At 36.7% G+C, this 19700-nt stretch overlaps 1 protein-coding gene across 3 annotated transcripts in view; it reads right to left on the reverse strand.

Moving 5' to 3' along the window:
- Positions 1 to 3012: 3012 nt before the first annotated feature.
- The window catches only part of LOC115224268 (nuclear receptor subfamily 1 group D member 2-like), a 77667-nt gene continuing 60979 nt past the window's right edge, over positions 3013 to 19700 (reverse strand). For 2 of the 3 annotated variants that reach the window (XM_036513255.1, XM_029795080.2), the window contains 3 exons: positions 17902 to 18007; positions 13589 to 13853; positions 3013 to 3378 (listed from right to left, as the gene is read on the reverse strand). In XM_036513255.1, coding sequence (XP_036369148.1) covers positions 3360 to 3378; positions 13589 to 13853; positions 17902 to 18007 — 390 coding nt within the window. In that variant the 3' untranslated portion in view covers positions 3013 to 3359. The remainder of the gene's footprint in view (positions 3379 to 13588; positions 13854 to 17901; positions 18008 to 19700) is intronic. The other variant, XM_036513256.1, reaches the window with a different exon arrangement.

The raw sequence follows: 19700 nt of genomic DNA on the forward strand, positions 1-19700 counted from the left end.
ATATTTATATATACATAAACATGTATGAAGGTGTGTGTGACTGTGTGTGTATATATATATATACACACAGATGTATACATACATATACATGCACATATACACACATACATACAAAAGTCCACTTCATTGCTGTCATCATTGGGTTTTACTTCTATTTTTCCACACTAGCATGGGTCAGATGAGTTAGCAATGAGTAGCTGAAATCACTTCCAAATGAATAATTGAAACAAGATTACAGTGTTTCACAGAGGTAGAGAGCAAGGGGGAAAAAACCCAAAAAAACTTAAGATGAAGCAGTCAGTGGAAGGGGGTAATAGACCGGAAAATATTTGGTCTCATGGAAGAAATGATTACAAGACAGAGATATCTGGAAGATTACAAGACAGAGATTGCTGCATGACGAACCTGTTGAATTTATACCAGCAATGAAGGATAGGGGGAAAAAAAAAGCATGGAAATTGATGAACATGGATATTTATATATATATACACACGCATACAGATATATATATGTTTGTATGGTATAAATGTGCATGTGTGTGTATATATATATACACACACACATATACATACATGTATAAACATGCATATATACGTGTTTGTGTGTGTGTGTATGCATATATACATACATATTTTTATGTGTACATATGCATATATATATCTATACACACACACATTCATCTACCCACACACTGGTATCACTTAATTTAAAGACAAGAGTATTACTGATGATTAAGCTTTAATTATTTCCATTAATTATTTTATCACAATTTAACCTCTATATGAACACAAAATATCTTTACTCTTTTAAATAATGTAAATTTAAACAAGAAAAATTTGAATTTGCTAAATGCAATTATCGGCAGTATCAATAACGCCACAAAAATGAACATCACTGAATTTAACATATTTCCCTCTCACCACAAAATAGAAAACATGAATTAAAAAACAACTATATAACCCCCCCCCTATGGCACTTAGAATATTTGGTCAGTTACCTACAAAAGGAAACAGAATCTTGTCCCAAAGGTATTGAATTTTTGTGTTTGAAGACATCACTTGGAGTATCTTCTTCATTATTTTTGCCAAAGAATTCATTAAACATCTTGGATTTCCTTTGTTGAATATTCTTGTTGAACCATTTCTATAATTTCTTTTCATCAGATTTAAAACCAGAATTTGTGCTTGTCACGGCAACATTTGGATTTTCTTGGTTTTTTTTGGTGAAATCCTTGATATTTTTTTTCTTCTTGGAGTTTACCATCATACTGGACAAAAACCTATCACTCACCAGATGATTTTTGGTTTATGGAAGACTAATTTTCTCCTGCATTTCCAAACTATAATGTTCAATGGAAGAGACCCTTCCTCAGATAAGTAACACAAGATGTTGCCATATTGTCAGATCTGTGCAGTCTGAGTGAAAATCTTCTCCTTAATCACACTGAACCAACACCTGGGGTATTACTCAAGGAATTAAATTTGGATTCCTCCAACCAGTCAGAGATATCCATTCTTTAAGTTCCTTAAACTGTACACACATTGGTCTGCAAGAGAAATGTACAATTGTTTTCTATGTGCAGCTTATTCCACAGGACCCAAACCATTTCAGACAATTTTCAAAGGCAATTGGCACCAATCTGTATGGGGTGTTTCTATCAACCATAACAGCAACCGTGATTCTGTTCTCCATCAACAAATGGTGAGTGTATTCACTCATCCTTCCAGCAGCTTTACACAGTTAGCCTGGAACACAGCAGTTGGAATGACTCCTGGTTCCATACAAGTCCACAGCTTGGTCAACTGCAGGTTCTGAGCCGGGATTTCAACTAATCCAGTCAGACCCTTTTTAGCCAGGTCCCTGATGTAGAAGTAACCACAACAGACACATTCAAACAGTAAATAATAATTAGGCTTAGAGTAAATACATTGAATATTAAAATAAAATACCATATCATATTTTCTCAAAATGTTCTTAAAGTGACGTTTGCTGAGGTGTCTCTATTAGTTCTGTCAACAGCTGTATTTGGCTGATTAAATCTGTTTCAAATTTCATAATTGAGGTAAAAAAAAAAAAAAAAACAACAAAAAACCCAATATTTTTTGTCAAATACAGTTGAAATTGTGATTGAAAAAAATATTTTATAATCATCAGCAAATCTTTCAAATGAAGAAATACCACTGTATATACATATAGCAATGCGTATACGTGTGTGTGTATGCATGTGTGGATGCATATATATGTGTGTGTGTGTACATATGTAAGAATATATATATACACACACATATATACATGATGAAAGATGAATTGTTTATAATCAGATAAACCAAACAAAATTAAAATACTTTTATACATATTTGGGTACCCCACTATTTTTTTTTTTTTTACATCATAAGGTACCCTTTGAATTATTTTTCTCCCTGCCAAATCAAATCAAATGACATACAATGGGGGTAACAATGGTAGAATATTATTATTATTATTTTACAATCTTGCTTTTTTTTTTTTTTCATTTTTTATTTCAATGTAGTCACTTCCTTACCGATGTTTCCAAGAATGGTAAAAAGAAGTCTACAAACAACAACAGATTCTTCTTTTGACTCGGCATCATTAAAAGACAAATCTTGTAAAAGAGCAGTGCAGAGTCAATTGAATTGTCTCCCTTGCTGAGGTTTGGAATTCAGAAAGTAGGGTGGGGGTGGCTTGTAATAATAATAATAATGATCATACAGATTTAAGGAATGGAAATGTTTCCATGCAGAATGGGGAAGAATCTAACAAGAGAGTCCAATAACTGTATTAAAGCCAAATGCCAATTCTAAGAATAATAATGGTTTCAAATTTTGGCATAAGGCTAGTAATTAAAGGGAGTGAGGGGGGGGGAGTTGATTACACTGACCCCAGTACTTGGTTCATACTTTATTTTATCGACCCCCCCCCTAAAAGGATGAAAGGCAAAGTTGACCTTGGCGGAATTTGAACACAGAATGTAAAGTCGGATGAAATACCACTCAGCATTTTGTCCAGAATGCTAACAGTTCTGCCAACTCTGCCTAACGATAATGATGATAATAATAATAATAACAATGATAATCCTTTCCACTATAGGCACAAGGCTAGCAATTTTAAGAGGAGGAGAAAACTGATAACATCAAATCCAGTTCTCAGCTGGGATTTATTTTATTGACCCTAAAAAAACGAAAAGCATCGTCATAGTAGTAGTAGTAGTAGTAATAGTAGTAGTAATAGTGGGTGCCTTGAGGGGTGTAAAGAATGAAAACAAAAGTTGAAAAGCAAAATTTGGAACTGAGATACGTACAGAACTTCTTCAGAAGAAGATGCCACAATAAAGGAACAGCTCAGCTTCTGAGGAAGGTTCTAGAAATAGAAGAGAAGAGGATCTGAAAACTCTTAGCCACTTATTATGACTCAGTCTCTCAAATAATCAGCAAAAAATTGGTCTGGTTCCTGCAAGAAATGGTTGCACTTGGTCCAATACCAAAACTGCTGTCTAACAAGCTGAAAGATATTTAGAATTGAGACTCACACTGCCAACCTGCTAAAAAGAGCCTTCCTGCATTCTCCAAGAATCCTCCGAAAGATTCTTGAGATTCAAGGAGACTTGTCACCAAGACAACATCCCTAATAACTAAAGTTTTAATAATAATAATAATCCTTTCTACAAAAGATACAAGGCCTGAAATTTTGGGGGGAGGGGACCAGGCAATTACCTTGACCCCAGTGTTTCACTGGTACCTACTTAATCGACCCAGAAAGAATGGCAGAATTTGAACTCAGAACGTGAGGACGGACGAAATGGCGCAAAATATTTTGCCTGGTCTGCTAATGAGTCTGCCAGATCACCACCTTTCAAATTTTGACACAAGGCCAGCAATTTAGGGGGAGGGGTGGCTAGTTGATTACATCAACCCCAGTGTTCAATGGAAGGGATAAAGCCTTAAATCTGAGGGTAGAGGGAGAAGGGGTTATTCAATTACATCAACCCCAGCACTGGGCTGTACTTTATTTTATCAACCCCAGAAAGATGAACGACACAGTTGACCTTCACAGGATTTGAACTCAGAATGTAAAGAGTCAGAAGAAATACCACAAGGCATTTTGCCTGACTCACTGCCAATTTACCACCCCAATAATAATAATAATAATTTTTCCCATTGGCATGGCTACAAATTTATTTAGGTGGTGATAGTGTAAATCAGTTGTAGGAAAGTCAATACATGACAAGTATTGATTGGGTGTGAGTGTGCACGTGTATTATATATTATATATCTATGTATATGTATATTGTTGAGCTGAACTCTGCCTTTCATTCCTCCTGTATATGTGTACATTATATATATATATATATATATAGTGTGTGTGTGCGTGTATAAACACAGACACACACACACATGCAAAAGAAGACTGAAAGTTAACCTCAACAACATTTGAAGGGCAAAAACCTGATTGAAGCAAAGCAGAAACCCTTTCCCTAACAATTCTCCTGATTCTTGTCTAAAAATCTTTAATCATTGACACAAAACAAAACCATTTTCAAGAGGGGAGGACTTCTAATATCACATACATCAGTTGGGGAACCTTTTTTTTTTTTTGTCGATGGCTTAGTACGGAGTAGGGTGGGGGTGGGGGGTCAAAGCAGAATGGCAATGTAGGGCTTCCAAAACTTGCAGGGAAAAGGAAAGCCACAACCCCTCAGGTACAGTTCATCCAAAGGGATTCCATCTCTCCAGCTTCACTCACAAAGTAGAAGACATTTGTGCAGTGATGAGATTGAACCTGGACTGACCTGATTGCAAAGCCAACTTTTGTCCACTTCATTGTCATGCCTGTATCTACATTGAAAGAATGGGTTCCCTGGGAGGATTTCAAACAACCTTATGTCTCACACATTCTGGGTGAATAGGGAACAGGCTACCTATTATATTGCAAAGCATCTCAGAACAAACCCAATTTCTTCTTTTATAATATATCATATCTTTATATATATAAAAGTGAAGTTGTGTGTCTGTCTCCTACGATTTAGATTCCTAACTACTCCCATATTTTGCAGTGCAGTTTAACCAAAAGCGGGTATCTTATAGTCACGATTCATATCGAGCCCTTCTGGGTATTAGCGCGCATCTACGATGAATCTACGATTTAAAAAAAAACTTACCATCAATTTTTCCCATTTTTAATGCATTTTTGGCATATATAAGGGAAGTAACTCTCTAAAAATTTATTATTAAATCTCAGAACGTAAAAAGCTACAGTACCCCCCCCCCTTGTGGTTAGCCATATTGAGATGGCTGTTATACTTTACATCTCTAAAAATGCTTATATAGTTATTTCCCTTACAAACCCGAGCAATGCCGGGCGATACTGCTAGTATATATATATAAAGAAACATGTTAGTCCCTATCTGCATTGGTTAGCAATTCCCTCATTACAAATTGAAGAAAACTTTAACGGACCAATTTAAGAATTCCTTTCTTCATTTCAGACAAAAGATTTTCCCAACTCAAATGGCCGTAGTCAATGTTTCTCAGTTTTTAAAATTATTCCAGACACATTTCCATTTCAACATCTGATTTTTTTTTCAATAATTGAAATTATATAATGAATTATAATACAATGAATGTCACCCTGTTCTTCGATCTTCCACCCCACCCCACCCTCCACAATCTCAGAGGATCAACAAAGATTTAAGGATTGGAAACAATTCTAACTTTAAACTGAAGAATTATTCAATATTTTTCAATAGAAGACATGTTCCTTGATTTTTACAAGTAAAAAGTTGACAGTGACTTCAAAGTTCTCGCTTCCCAACGGCCATTAAACTGATGATGGCAGGCAAGCCCAAACTTCAAAGTCACTATCAATCTTTTTCCAAGTAAAAATTAACACACACACACACACACAAATAACAAGATCGAGGTATGAGAGTTGCAACTTTCATGGAATCAGCAAAATAGGTGAAATAACAAGTTGCACACCCGATAGTAAACTTTTATTGCCAGACATTTATGCAGTCACACACACACAGCAAGGTGAACTTAGCCAGGATGAATCTAAAATATCCCAGCCACAGAAATAGGGTCCTATTAGGGTTATTTAGATTTTAGGGAAAAGGGAAATGAGTTTTGTCATGAAAATCATTCATTTCCAATGTGTTTCAGGGATTTGCTTGAAACGAAAATGGGTCGCAGATTCGACCCCCAGAAACCCACCTCTGTTTCATAGTGCTCCCCTAAGTAACATGAAACAAAGTTCAAGACCAAATTTTTACATGAGAGACAGTCATTCAGTTGATTAGACCGGACCCTGATACACTACTGGTACTTATCATTATTGACCCCATGGAGGGACGAAAGATAAAAATCAAACTGTGTGGGATTTGAACTCAGCATTTTTTTTTTGTTTTGTGTTAATCCTTTATTTGTGATTTCTAACGAAGCCATGTCTTCATAATAAACAGAACTGAGACGCAGAAGGACAAAACTGAATCTGGTAAAGCATTTAGTGTGGTGCTCTACCTTGTGAAGTAGCATGAGGACCCACGGAGATTACATGAAAGCTGAAGTGTCGTGGGGGGGAGGGGGGATTTGAATAAACCTAGCACATACGGTGGAAGAAGAAGAAAAGAGGGAAGAGACACTGAAAACAGAGGTGGCGGGGGATTATAATTTTCTAACTTTCAATTACGATAAGAATACATGGACAAGTAAATGAATAATAATAATAATAATAATAATGATAATAATAATGATAATAATGATAATAATGATAATAATAATGATAATAATAGAGGAGAAAAGTAAGAAAAATGTAAAACGTGAAAATATATAAGTTAGAATGAATGCGAAACAACTGCAACAAATAAGTCACTATTGGTGATGGTGGTGTGCTGGGGTAAAACGTGTGATGACAATGAGGTAGGCAGGTGGTGGTGGTGGTAGTGGTATGGTGGTGTAGTAATGCAGCAGTACAGAGGGAGGGGGGCTGGTTGCTGTTCATGAACGGTGACATTGCAACAGTGTTACGTTGGTATTAATAATAATAATAATAATAATATAATAATGATAATAATGATAATAATAATGATAATAATAGAGGAGAAAAGTAAGAAAAATGTAAAACGTGAAAATATATAAGTTAGAATGAATGCGAAACAACTGCAACAAATAAGTCACTATTGGTGATGGTGGTGTGCTGGGGTAAAACGTGTGATGACAATGAGGTAGGCAGGTGGTGGTGGTGGTAGTGGTATGGTGGTGTAGTAATGCAGCAGTACAGAGGGAGGGGGGCTGGTTGCTGTTCATGAACGGTGACATTGCAACAGTGTTACGTTGGTATTAATAATAATAATAATAACGATAACAATAATAATAATAAAGTCCACTTCGAAGTGGGATGGGTAGCAGGGTAGTGGGGGTGGGGCAATGGAGACAAGGGTTAAAAATCCAAAGATCAACAACTTTGCCAAGTGGTCAATGAACCATGTCCAGGAGGTGAGTTGGTCAGTGAGATGGTCACTCAGTCGGTCGGTCAGTTAATTATTGTTCCTGAGAATCACTTGAACCACGTTCAAGGTTACCTGAGTTGTTGTTAATATTATTACTATTATTTTTATCATTATTATTATTATTAGTAGTAGTAGTAGTAGTGATAATAGTAATAGTCGTAGTAGTATGAGTAGTATTGCATGTTGGGATGTATTGAAGATGAAAAGGAGTGACCGAGGGACCAAGTTGGAAGGGTGGCGGGTGTGGTGATGATGAACAGGAGAGGAAACAGGTGGGATGAGAGAGGGACATGAATGAAAAATGAGAGGAAGGTCTCATTGATGCAGTCAAGGGTCAGCATCAGAACTGAGTAGGCAGGGGTTGGAGGGGTCGGTTTGAGCAGCAGGAATTCAAGAAACACTACTCTGGTTGCCACTACAAACACTGCACTAAATATATATATATATATATATATAACATACATACACACAGATATATATATATATATACATATATATATATATATATTATATATATATATATATATATATATATATATATTACGGAGATGTACTCGCATAGCAAGTGATTTGATCTGAGATCGTGTGCTGGAACGAAAACAATTGCAGCATGGAAGGTTTGCGTATATGGATATGGTTATATGTGCACAGTTGCACCTAAACATTGTATCCATTCACAGTTAGACGGTGATGAGAGGAACAAACACACACCCACACATATATGTGCGTGCGTCTATACAAACATATATGTGAGTATGTATACAACCTTCAACAAAGTAACAGTCATGTACACAACTTGGACGGACACATACCAGTACACGGACATATGTTCACATACACATGTACACACTTTCACAGACGCGTCTGCCCATTCTCCTAGACACTCACATACATACGTAGCACACGAGTACAAACATACATACATACCTACGTATGGGCATACACACGTACATGTACACACACACATACATGGGCACAGGCATACGTGCGCGTATACATACATACACACATGCGTACGTACATACACACATACATACGTATATAAATTTGACCTGAACTAACTAGATGTAGGGAGGGGAAAAAAAAAACAAGTAATAGTAAAACAAAAGTTCTGTGATATAGAGATAAATGTCTGATAATGGGTTTTAGGGTTTTGTTTTGGGGGTGAGGGTTGTAAATCACTTCCTAGTTTCGGCGGGGGGGGAGGTTGAAATTTGATATTATTGTGATGAGTGGTCAGTCTACATCTATCCATCACTACAGGTTTATAACTTTATGTTTATAGTGTGTGTGCGTGCATATACACACACAGGCATATGTACGTACATACACACATACATGCGTGTATACATACATACGCATATACATACGTACATATATATGACGAACTAACTGTTACTTTCTCAGATGCAGCACGGATTTTCGTCAGTGAACAGGTCGCGGATTTTAGCGACGAAAATATTTTGACAAATTAAACTTAAATGTTGGAGTGAATCGAACGGCTTTTGTGTGTTTCTTAAATGGCTTACAAACACCTTCCACGCTGCAATTGTTATATATATATATATAGATAGATAGATAGATAGATAGACACACAGATAGATATAAGGAAGTGGCTAGAGTAAAGGTGTGGGGGTGTGTTTTGACATAAGAATTGTGACATAGCAGCAGCAGCAATGATTGGAGGTGGGGGTAGGGCAGAAAAGAAAATTAGCAACATCTGAAATTGGTGGAGAGAGGTAGGGGGTGTCAATACAGAAATAATTGGAGAAAGTGGTGGTGGTGGTGGGAGCAGGGGTATTAACAAGGAATCCATACAAGCCTTTCTACAATGAGCAGAAGGCCTGAAATTTGAGGGGAGGGGCATGTCGATTACTTCAACTCTGAAAGAATAAAAGGCAAAGCCAGTCTCAGTGACATTTGAACTCAGAATGTAAAGCGAGAGGAAATGCTGCCAAGAATTATGGTCTGGCACTGTAACGATTCTGCCAGCTCACTGCCTTATTAATAATAATAATAATAATCCTTTCTAATATAGGCAGAAGGGGCCTGAAATTTCAGGGGAATGGGGGGGGGGAAAGTAAGTTATATCAATTCCAGTGCTCAGCTTGTACTTATTTTACTAACCTTGGAAGGCAAAGTTGACCTCGGCTGAATTTGAACTCAGCGGTGGCACGTAAAAAGCACCCCCTACACTCTCGGAGTGGTTGGCGTTAGGAAGGGCATCCAGCTGTAGAAACTCTGCCAGATCAAGATTGGAGCCTGGTGCAGCCATCTGGCTCACCAGCCCTCAGTCAAAATCGTCCAACCCATGCCAGCATGGAAAGCGGACGTTAAACAATGATGATGATGATGATGAATGTAGCAACGGACAAAATGCTGCTAAGCATTTCTCTTGCAAACCATTCTGCCAGCCGACCACCTTACCTTCTAAATATTGATTTCTTTAGAGTATGCACCCTGTAAGGAATTGATATCAATATATTACTGGTATCTGTTGGTCACTCACAGAGAAGAGAGAGGGAGATTAAAATTAATGGTGGATTTGGTGGAGTTTCATTTCAAATGTTTTTGTTTTTGTCCACAATGATCCTGGGAAGAGACAGAACAAAATAATGCCAATAATATCCAGAGAAAATTAAATAAACTCCAGCCTCACCCACCAATTTGAATTCCAAACATGCAGTGAGATGATTATTAAAAGTGGTAAAGCATTTCATGCGTCAAATTGTTGTTTCGGTTGCTCCACCGCTTCTCTCAGAACCCGTTTCTTAATATGTCTCAAGTGAAATACGCTGCCTTTGTTTCAATTAACTTTGAAAATAACGAAGAATTTAGTAAAATTCTTTGTATTTATTAGGCTGGGGTCTTGGAACATAGATTAGCATGAAATTTTGACGGGAGGGTTTAGTTTAGATCTCTTAAACATTTTGTTACCAAATTTACGCTGAAACCCATTGATTCTTTTCAATTAATTTTTGAAATAATGAAGAATTTAGTAAAATAAATTAAACATGAAATTTTGATGGAAGGTTTTACTTTAGACCACTTTAAAACCAAAGTTTGTATCATAGAACCAGGCACAGTTGCAGTGGGGTTGGAAATCAAACAGGTTTTGAAGGGACAAGGACAGGAGAAGATGCATCACAATATTCTAGTTTTGTTGCTTTACATTTGAAGTTCAAATTTGGCAGAGTTTGCCTTTTGTTCTTCAGGGATTGGTAAAATAAATTCCCAGACAAAAATACTGGGGTTGATTTTAAATGACTGGACTTAGTGAAGGGTTTGTCCTGATTTTAGAAATCAATATTAGAAAACAGAAGATAAATTTAATGAGGAATTTGTCTGAGTGGGGAGAGGGAGGGAGGGAGAGAGAGAGAGTGGGGGAGAGAGAGGGAGAGGTATTAGATCATTTAAACAGGCTTAATTGTAATTTTGTTTCAAAAAAACTTATTTTGAAAACATTTTCAAACATTTATCAATAAAATGCATGCAATTTAAAAATTATAAAATAGATATATTTTTTTCTTTTTAATGGAAAAATTGTTGGATGTTTCAAATTAGTAAAGACAGAAATTTAAGTTCTATAGTTTTGATACTGATCAACCCTGATCCAGTTGTGACCATCTCATCTATTTGTGCATCAAGAACTACATTGTCCAATATGTTTGTCACTTTTTTTTAAGACAGTAGGATGTGATTTTGTTGCTATTTCTAGCATGTCTGGAGAATGCATAGCAACACCCTTGGGTGTCAAACACCAGGAAATGTCTGACTGAATTTGGAATATCCATTTTTAATTAATTTTCAAATTCGATTCAAGATAGCCTTTAAACATAGCGAGATATAGTTATAGAATTAGGTCAACCTCCACAGAATGGAGGGGAAGAGGTGGGGGCGAAATATTGTGAAGCAAGGGGTCAACAGTCTAATGTTTTTTAGCCACTTCACACCAATAATAATAATAATAATAATAATAATGTGATTTCTTAATTCTAATTTTTTTCCCCCCCAAATAAGATTAACGACATAGAAACCACTTTTAGTAGGGATGTCTCTGGGGCATACACAAAGGGGCAGAAATAAGGGGGGAAGGGTGTGTTTGATGATCTAGAATTCAATTGGTTTATTTATTTTGACACCCAACCCCAGAAGAATCAATGGTACATTTGATCTCACACAAATTTGAACTGAGAACATAGGCTTAAATACTGCAAGACATCCATCCAGCTCTTGACTCAGATAACAAAAATAGTCATTACTATTATTATAAATAATTCTCTGTCATATAAACCATAATAATAATAACTACTATTATTATTATTATTATTATTATTATTATTGTAATAATTCACTCCATCAGAATTTTTTTTTTTTTCGTTATGAAAACAAAAGAAATAAAAACCCAAAATGAAAGAGAACCTCTAAGCTTATTCCTTAATTATTCAGCTCTGCATTTTGTTTAGTGTCCAAAACTTAAGGTCTGCCTCATTAATAACAATGAGCAATGCCATTATTTATTGTATTGTGGAGATGAGAAGAGTTCTGCTTCTTTGTCAATATATTTGCAGTTTTGTTTTGCTTTTTTTATAAAATTTGTATTTTTATTATCAAACTAAGTGCTGTATTATTAATATTATTATTATTACTAAGATTTTCTTTGATAGTTCCACATGAGATTCTGCTGCATTACCTCCTGTGCCTCCATGTGTGTGCCATTGGGTTCGTACTTTTGTGGCGTCTGGAACAGTCAAGACTCCTCTTGTTGGTTTGCTGCATCAGTTTGTTTTGTTTTGGAGGTTAAGGTTCTTGGTTCGTTAGTGTTTGTTCTGGTCTGTGTGTGTGTGTGTGTGTGTAATGTCAGGTGCGTTACCTTAAGGAGTCTTCATCTTGCATACTATATGTTGCATGAGCTTCTGCTGTTTTAGATTATTAACTCGTTAGCATTCAAATTAATTTATCAAATGTAATGTTTATTTATCTACATTTCTAAAAATTAATCCTGGATTATCTCATAGCCTTGAGATTTTGATGATGTGATTGTTTATTTTTAGAATGACATTGCAGGGTAGGTGTGAGAGGATGGATCTGGTCAGTTTCAACATAAAACTTGTAGAAATTATGGGTCAGATGTGGCTGGTTTAAATGTTACAAGGCTAAATGCTTGTTGTGCCGGGTGTGTGTTGTGTGTGAAGATTGTTCTGTTTGGGTTAGTCTACTGAATAGACCAGGGTCTTGCACAAGATGTGGACTGTTCCTAGCAAAGCTATTTTGGGGTGCAGTGTATAATGTTGTGAACCCTGCTATGGTTCACATGTTTCTTATCATCATCACCATTATTACTATTATTATTAGTATCAGTAGTAGTAGTATATTTAAAGGAATCGTGGCCCTTGTGGCCAATAAACAAAGAATTATTTATGTTGTTGTTATTGTGATGTCAGAAACTTTCCTCCTCCTCCTCATCATCATCATCATTTATATCACCATGGTATTTTTTTTTTTACCAGAATGCTCCACAGCAGTTAGAGATTTACCGATATTGCTAAACCTTCCAAACTTCCTCTCTATATTAAGATTAATTTACTTCAAAAGGTGTGAGATACCTGTTGATGGAGATGGACAACTAAAACTTTAAAAATAAAAATTTTTCTTAAAACATAAAAAAAAAATGAAAAGAAAAAAAAACCAATGGAATGTTGTTTGTTTGTTTGAAACCATAATGCACCCCCACCCACATTTTGCTTAAGTTTCTTCAAAAACCATTTATAATTTTAGTGAAAATAATTACTGACCAAATGTGTGTGTGGGTGTGTGTGATAAACTTGAGAGATTTAGACAAGATTACAGACCACACACATGCATACACACACACACACACACACACACAAATAAAACAAAAGAAATACAAAATAAAAATAAACAAAAGCTACAATAAATTTGTCCATATTGTTTCTGTGAGTTATCATTTAAAATAGTTTAAGTTCTTCACATGTACCAATTTACAGAAATTTCCAGAGAGAGAGAGAGAGAGAGAGAGGGAAAGAGAGAAAGAAGGTTCACCCCTGGGCATCTTCCTCGTTTTTAGGAATATCATATATTTCGGCATAGAGAGGCGGCACTTTGAGCCGTTTCCACTGAGAGCGATACCACTGTAAGAGTTCATTGTGCCAGGTGCCAAGTGTCCGCAGCTCAGGAAGTTTCATGATGGTGTTTGCATAAAGATGTTCCTCGGTTGAGTGATTGCGACTGATCTGCAGCTTAAGGGCTTCGATAAGCTTGTCTTGGATTTTCTCAACGGCCTTGGTGTTGGTGAGACCCTGGCGGTCTGTGGAATGAATGTAGCAAACACTTACAATTGAGGGCAGACGAAAAGGAAGAAAACGATAAAATTGAAAACAAAACATATCATGTCAAATACACAAAGGTCATGGAAATAGCGGAACCAAAAATAAAATAAGACTGATATCATCATCGTCATCATCATCATCATCATCCACTTTTCCATGCTTGCCTGGGTCACACAGATTTTCTCTAGTCAGATGCCTTTCCTGTCACCAACCTTCACCTGTTTCCAGGAAAGGTAATATTTCCCCCATGGTTGAACATGTCCTCACAGAAGGCTGGAAGTGAAGGAGGACACCACTTGCAGGATGGCAACACTCACCTGCAACGATCACATGACATCAAGGCAAGGAGACAGAGAAACACACAAATACGACTGGCTTTCACACAGCTTGTCTATGAAATCCACACACAAGGCTTTGGTTGGGCCAGGCTTAGAGTAAATACACTTGCATAAGGGGCCACACAGAGGGACTGAACCCAAGACCATGTGGTTGGGGAGCAAACTCCTTAACCACACAGCCATGCCTGGCTTCTTTTTTATGAAAATCTCTTACTTCCACTGTTTGAGGAAAACTGTTGTGTTTGTACAACTCAGTTTTGAAAAGGCAACAAAAAATTCCTTCAACTTATTGCAAAATGGTTTCCCATTCAGAGATTTCTTTCAGCAACCAACAGTTTTACTCCAAATTTTTGGTTCTTTACTTCAAACTCGAATCTTATCAATTCTTGTTTCCTTTTCCTACAGATCTCTAGAAATAGATTTATTCCAAAGAGAAAACCAAGCTATGATAACATCATTGCAATCTGCAAACTCTTTGAGAAATACTTGACTCAGTGCTTCACCATTTTTAACTCATTCTTTCCTCTACAAATACTTTTGACATCCACTTAACCTTGCTTAATGGTTTATTTGAGATTCTATCAGATTCTGCACTTCAAGCCATTTCCTCAAATTGAGATCTCTCTGCCAATGACCCAGTAAATGTCATATATACAAGATCTATCTTGCTAGCAAGCTAAGTGTGCGTGTGTTTATAGATATGTATGAATATGTATGAGTGGACAAATGAAAGAGGCACTCGACATATTTTGTAGAAATTACATATATTATTATTATTATTATTTAAAGCAGTTTGATTTGGTGCCATGCTACTTAAACTTTCACAGGCTTCTGACAGAAACCCAGCTCATTGAGAATCAAATGACTGAGTGTGTATATATATACATACATACATATATATATGTGTGTGTGTATATATATATATATATATATATACACACACACACACACATACATACGTATATATATATATATATATATATATATATATATATATATATATATATATATATAATGAATGTATGCAAGCATGGACAAGTGGATGCTAAAATGATGATATATATATATATATACACACATGCATATCAACACCCATATGAATGGTTGAGTGCTTACGAAGTTCATTAGCTATCTAACCACATGGTTTCGAGTTCAGTCCCACTGCATGACACCTTAGGCCAACCAAAACCTTGTGAGTAGATTTAGTCGACAGAAACTGAAAGAAGCCTGCTGTTTGCATGTGTGTGTGTGTGTGTGTTTGAGCGAAGAATTTTGTGTTTCTCTTCTGCTTTTGTTGCTGGTTTAGAAGCAATGGCTTCCCAAATGGTATCCCTTACTTTTAGTCCACTGTGAAGACATGTCCAGGCTTCTTGACCTGTCCAGAAATGTTGCGTAATTTTTGTGAAGAAAAGGCCAGTTTACAGAGTGTCATTAGTTCCCACTTCTCCACATTAAGCATATCTGAGCCATTTGTTGTTTGATAAACTAGGTCATTATTACCTGACTTGGAAACAGGAGTTGGGTCAGGGGTAGGGTGAGATCGGGAAGTGGATCCAACCATAAAAAGACTCTCCCCACCATTCTCTTGTCTGACCCACACAAGCATGGGAAAGAAGATATTAAAATAAGGATGATGATGATGATGATGTATTCCACACAAAAAAATCTTTCAGTATCTTTCCTCCTGGGTCCAGAAAATCCACCAGAAGAAAAAATAAAGTATATCAGCATTTTTTAAAATAAAAAAATGATTAAAGGTTTTTAAAAAAAAGCATTAAAAAGGCAAGTCTTTATTCAACATAAAAGATTCTTAAAAAGTGACGAAGTCAATTAAAATGAAATTTATTACTGTGACTTTTCCTACGGCAAATATATTCATGGCCAAATTACATATAACGCTTTCCTCCAAGACACATTTTCCCATCTATTTTGAGTAAGCTGGTGAATTATGGAACTTCTATCTTCAGGAATGCTCTGGCACCTCTGTATTTTCCATCTGTATTGATGGAAACACTATTGTGCTGTCTTCTACCTTAGTTTTGAGCTAACTAAAGCCTTGAGAGTGGATTTGGTGAACAGAAACTCAAAGAGGCCTGTTGCACATTTGTGTGTGTGTGTGTGTGTGTGTTGTGTGTGTGTGTGTGTGTGTGTGAGTGAGAGAGAGAGAGAGAGAGAGAGAGTGAGAGAGAGAGAGAGAGAGAGAGAGAGAGAGAGAGAGTGTGTGTTTGTGTTCCCTTGATTTGACACTTTGCTATATTTATGTAACACATGCCAGCATGGAAAACAGACATTGAATCACACACACGGTGAAAGGGACAATCAAACACATTAAAAGTGGCCCCTTCTTGTTTCTTTCTTCCTGTTTAGAATCAAGAGTCAGCACCTACTCAGCCTTGTGAGTCTCACCAGCCTTTTTATAAAACACACTGGAATGTAACATGCCCCCCACTTCTACCTTCACCCTCCCCTTCAAGTGGTACTTAAAGAGGAGGCTGATGATGGTGGGCCAGAGAGGAAAAATACATGCCCCCAAATCTTTTAATTCCATCCATCCTTGTTTCCAAAAGACAGCAGTAGGTAAGTCATTGCTATGGACTTGGCTGATAGCTGGACCTGTCCTCTGCCCACCAGCTGTTCAACAGAAGGGACACCTTTTGGCAATGCATGGAAACTGAACAAGAGAGTGCAGAACCGTTTCATCATTCTATGCACATCTCAGACAGATTTGAACGTCGGCATTTCTATGCCACTGGATGGTCACTCCCATCAATTTCAATGTGAGTGTTTGAAGGAAAGGATGGAAAAAAAAGAGAACCTGCATCTATGTGTGATGGATGTGTGAATGTAATTTGAGTCCAGGAATGAGTTTTGCAACGAGGTCACAAAGGGGACAACGATGAATAGGATTTTGCTCGAGATTGGACAAATGGGTCTGCAGATTGCATTGTTTTGTTTTTTCAACTTAAGTCATTTAAGGGAGTAAACCCCTAGAGAAAATCTGGAGAGAGGGGCCCTAAGGCAGAAATAATAATAATAACAATGACGACGAAAATAAATTCGCTGATGCAGGACCAGGCAAGGGTTCTCATGCCTTCTGATCTTAACTGATTGACATTGTTTTGTCTTGTTACAAAAGATGGGCTACAGCAAATATTCTGTGTGATATCATATCTGATTGTCAGCTGTTTGCCCATAACCAGTTGAGCAATCCACTTGGTGGCTGACGATATGTGCATCTCTGATCACAAGCAGGAGTAGTGGGGGAGCATCATAGACATGTGTTGAGAGGAATTCTTTGGGGTTGGACAAATTCACCCCTGGAAACAAGGGTGTTTCGTTCATCATTCTTAAACAAACCTTATTCAGGGACCCTTTGAACAGGATGGGCTACTCAACCTGAAGAAGATTCTAACTGGTCCCCACCTACAAGGTCATGTGTTGTTTATATTAATGAGATCATCAAGATACACACATATGGTTGTGATGCATGTGCCTGGTGTACCCTTATCAGACAGGTAGTCATGATGGGTATATTGGGCTTCTATACTTGTACCCCAGTGTCACATTGATGGCATACACTGCTCTTGCATAATAATAATAATAATAATAATAATAATAATAATAATAATGATAATAATGATAATAATGATAATAATATTCGTGAGTTAATGGTTGTATTAGTACTGACCTGCAGTGGCAAGGACTATTCCAACAAATAAAGCAATTTCCGTATCATTCAGGTTGAGCATGTTGAAGTTAGATGTTAATTCAAACATGGTGTTTACAAAATCCATCTGGAAAAGAAAACAAACATTGAAGACAGGGAAAAAAAAAAAAAAAATTCACCTCATGTTCTGACAGAAAAATATACAAAGTTCATCTGTAACTTCTTTACATTTAACATCTTGCTGGCGCACACACACACACACACACACACAGAGGCTGCTCTTAAACAGGGTAAGGACCCCACCACCACTGTTCCTGCAAAACATGGCCTTAGCTACAATGACTGAAGCAATCTAAAGAACTATAAAATTCACTCAAATAAACACTTTCAATACAAAGACTTCTCTGGTTCCATGACCCAAACATTCTTTTTACAATGATTGAAATTAAAATTTCATGCTAATTAATGTTTTGAAAATTAACTTTATTTTATGATGTTCGTTCTTTATTATTTTCTAAATTAATTGTCACAAAGACAATTAATTTCAATGAAAATATATATTTCTACAGAAACATAACAAATGGAGATGAAAGTTTGCAGGTGCTGGTAGCACAGGGGAAGCACCAGTGCCATCTAAAGAGCACTTTGGAAAGTGGTTGGCATTAGGAAAGGCTTCCAGCTATAGAAATCATGACAAAGCAGACAATTGGAGCCTGCTGCAGCTGGCCATCTCCTGTCAAACCATCCAACCCATGTCAGCATGGAAAATGGATGCATGATGATGATGCAACAAACAACTCCAAAGAGATATAACAATGGTAAGGATTTCTTGCTTTCGCGCAGTTTGTAGAAGGACATTGTTGAATATTGTTGTAGCAGGGATCCTAGTTTGAAGGAAAGGGTGAGATGAGACAGGCCCCACATAAACCATTCCTTGCAACCTTGTTGGGTAATTTAGTGAACATTTAAAAAAAGGCTAAAAGGGAAAATCTAGAGAAAGGGTCCCTATGACAGATATGTACTGCTCCCTTTGTGACATATCCATGAATGAAGAGGTGGAATGTGTACTTAGGGCCAGGAATTTACTTCTGGAAACAGACCAGGCATGGCAGCAGGGGGGGGGGGTTTAAGTTATTGTCTCTACAAGACAGTCATCCAACAACAAAGCAGACCAACCATACCAGGAATGTCCAAACAATCCTCAAACTGGATCCAGCTCTTGAAACAATTTCAGAAAAGAAAGATTTTATAATTTCAAAATAATCTTTCAGGTATAAATCTCGCGCTTGCATTTAGAGTAGAAACCTAACTAAAGCTGTGATTAACACTGGTTTCATTTAATCACCGACTACTAATTTTTGTTGGTTTCTTTTGAATTCCGACAATATCTTATGCAATTAATGAACTGAATTTAGTTTAAGAAAAATTAAGACTTTTTAAAAAAATGAATGAAGTTCAATAATGATGATGATGATGAAAAGTGAATTCAAACAAAATTCTTGATTCTTTGAAGTGCAAGAGTTTGAGGTTTATACAAGAGACATTGGTCAAAGCCAATGGCCTCATCACTTTGAAGCAATTTGAGGCGTTTCACATTTGGTGTATATGTTTATGCGGTGGTAGGCATGGTGGAATGGAGACATATAATTTTGGAGATTTTCTTAGCATGTGTAGAGTAAAGTAGGAGGCAAAGCAGGTAGCAAATATGGAAACCATCTCTGCAGGAATATTGTCAACAGAAGCATGAGAGTGAAGAAGGTGTGTGGACTGTGGTGATGCATGGAAGAATTATTCCTGTTTCAGATGATGGTCTGACAAGA

This window comes from Octopus sinensis, linkage group LG25 (assembly GCF_006345805.1).
Source record: "Octopus sinensis linkage group LG25, ASM634580v1, whole genome shotgun sequence".
Taxonomy (NCBI): domain Eukaryota; kingdom Metazoa; phylum Mollusca; class Cephalopoda; order Octopoda; family Octopodidae; genus Octopus; species Octopus sinensis.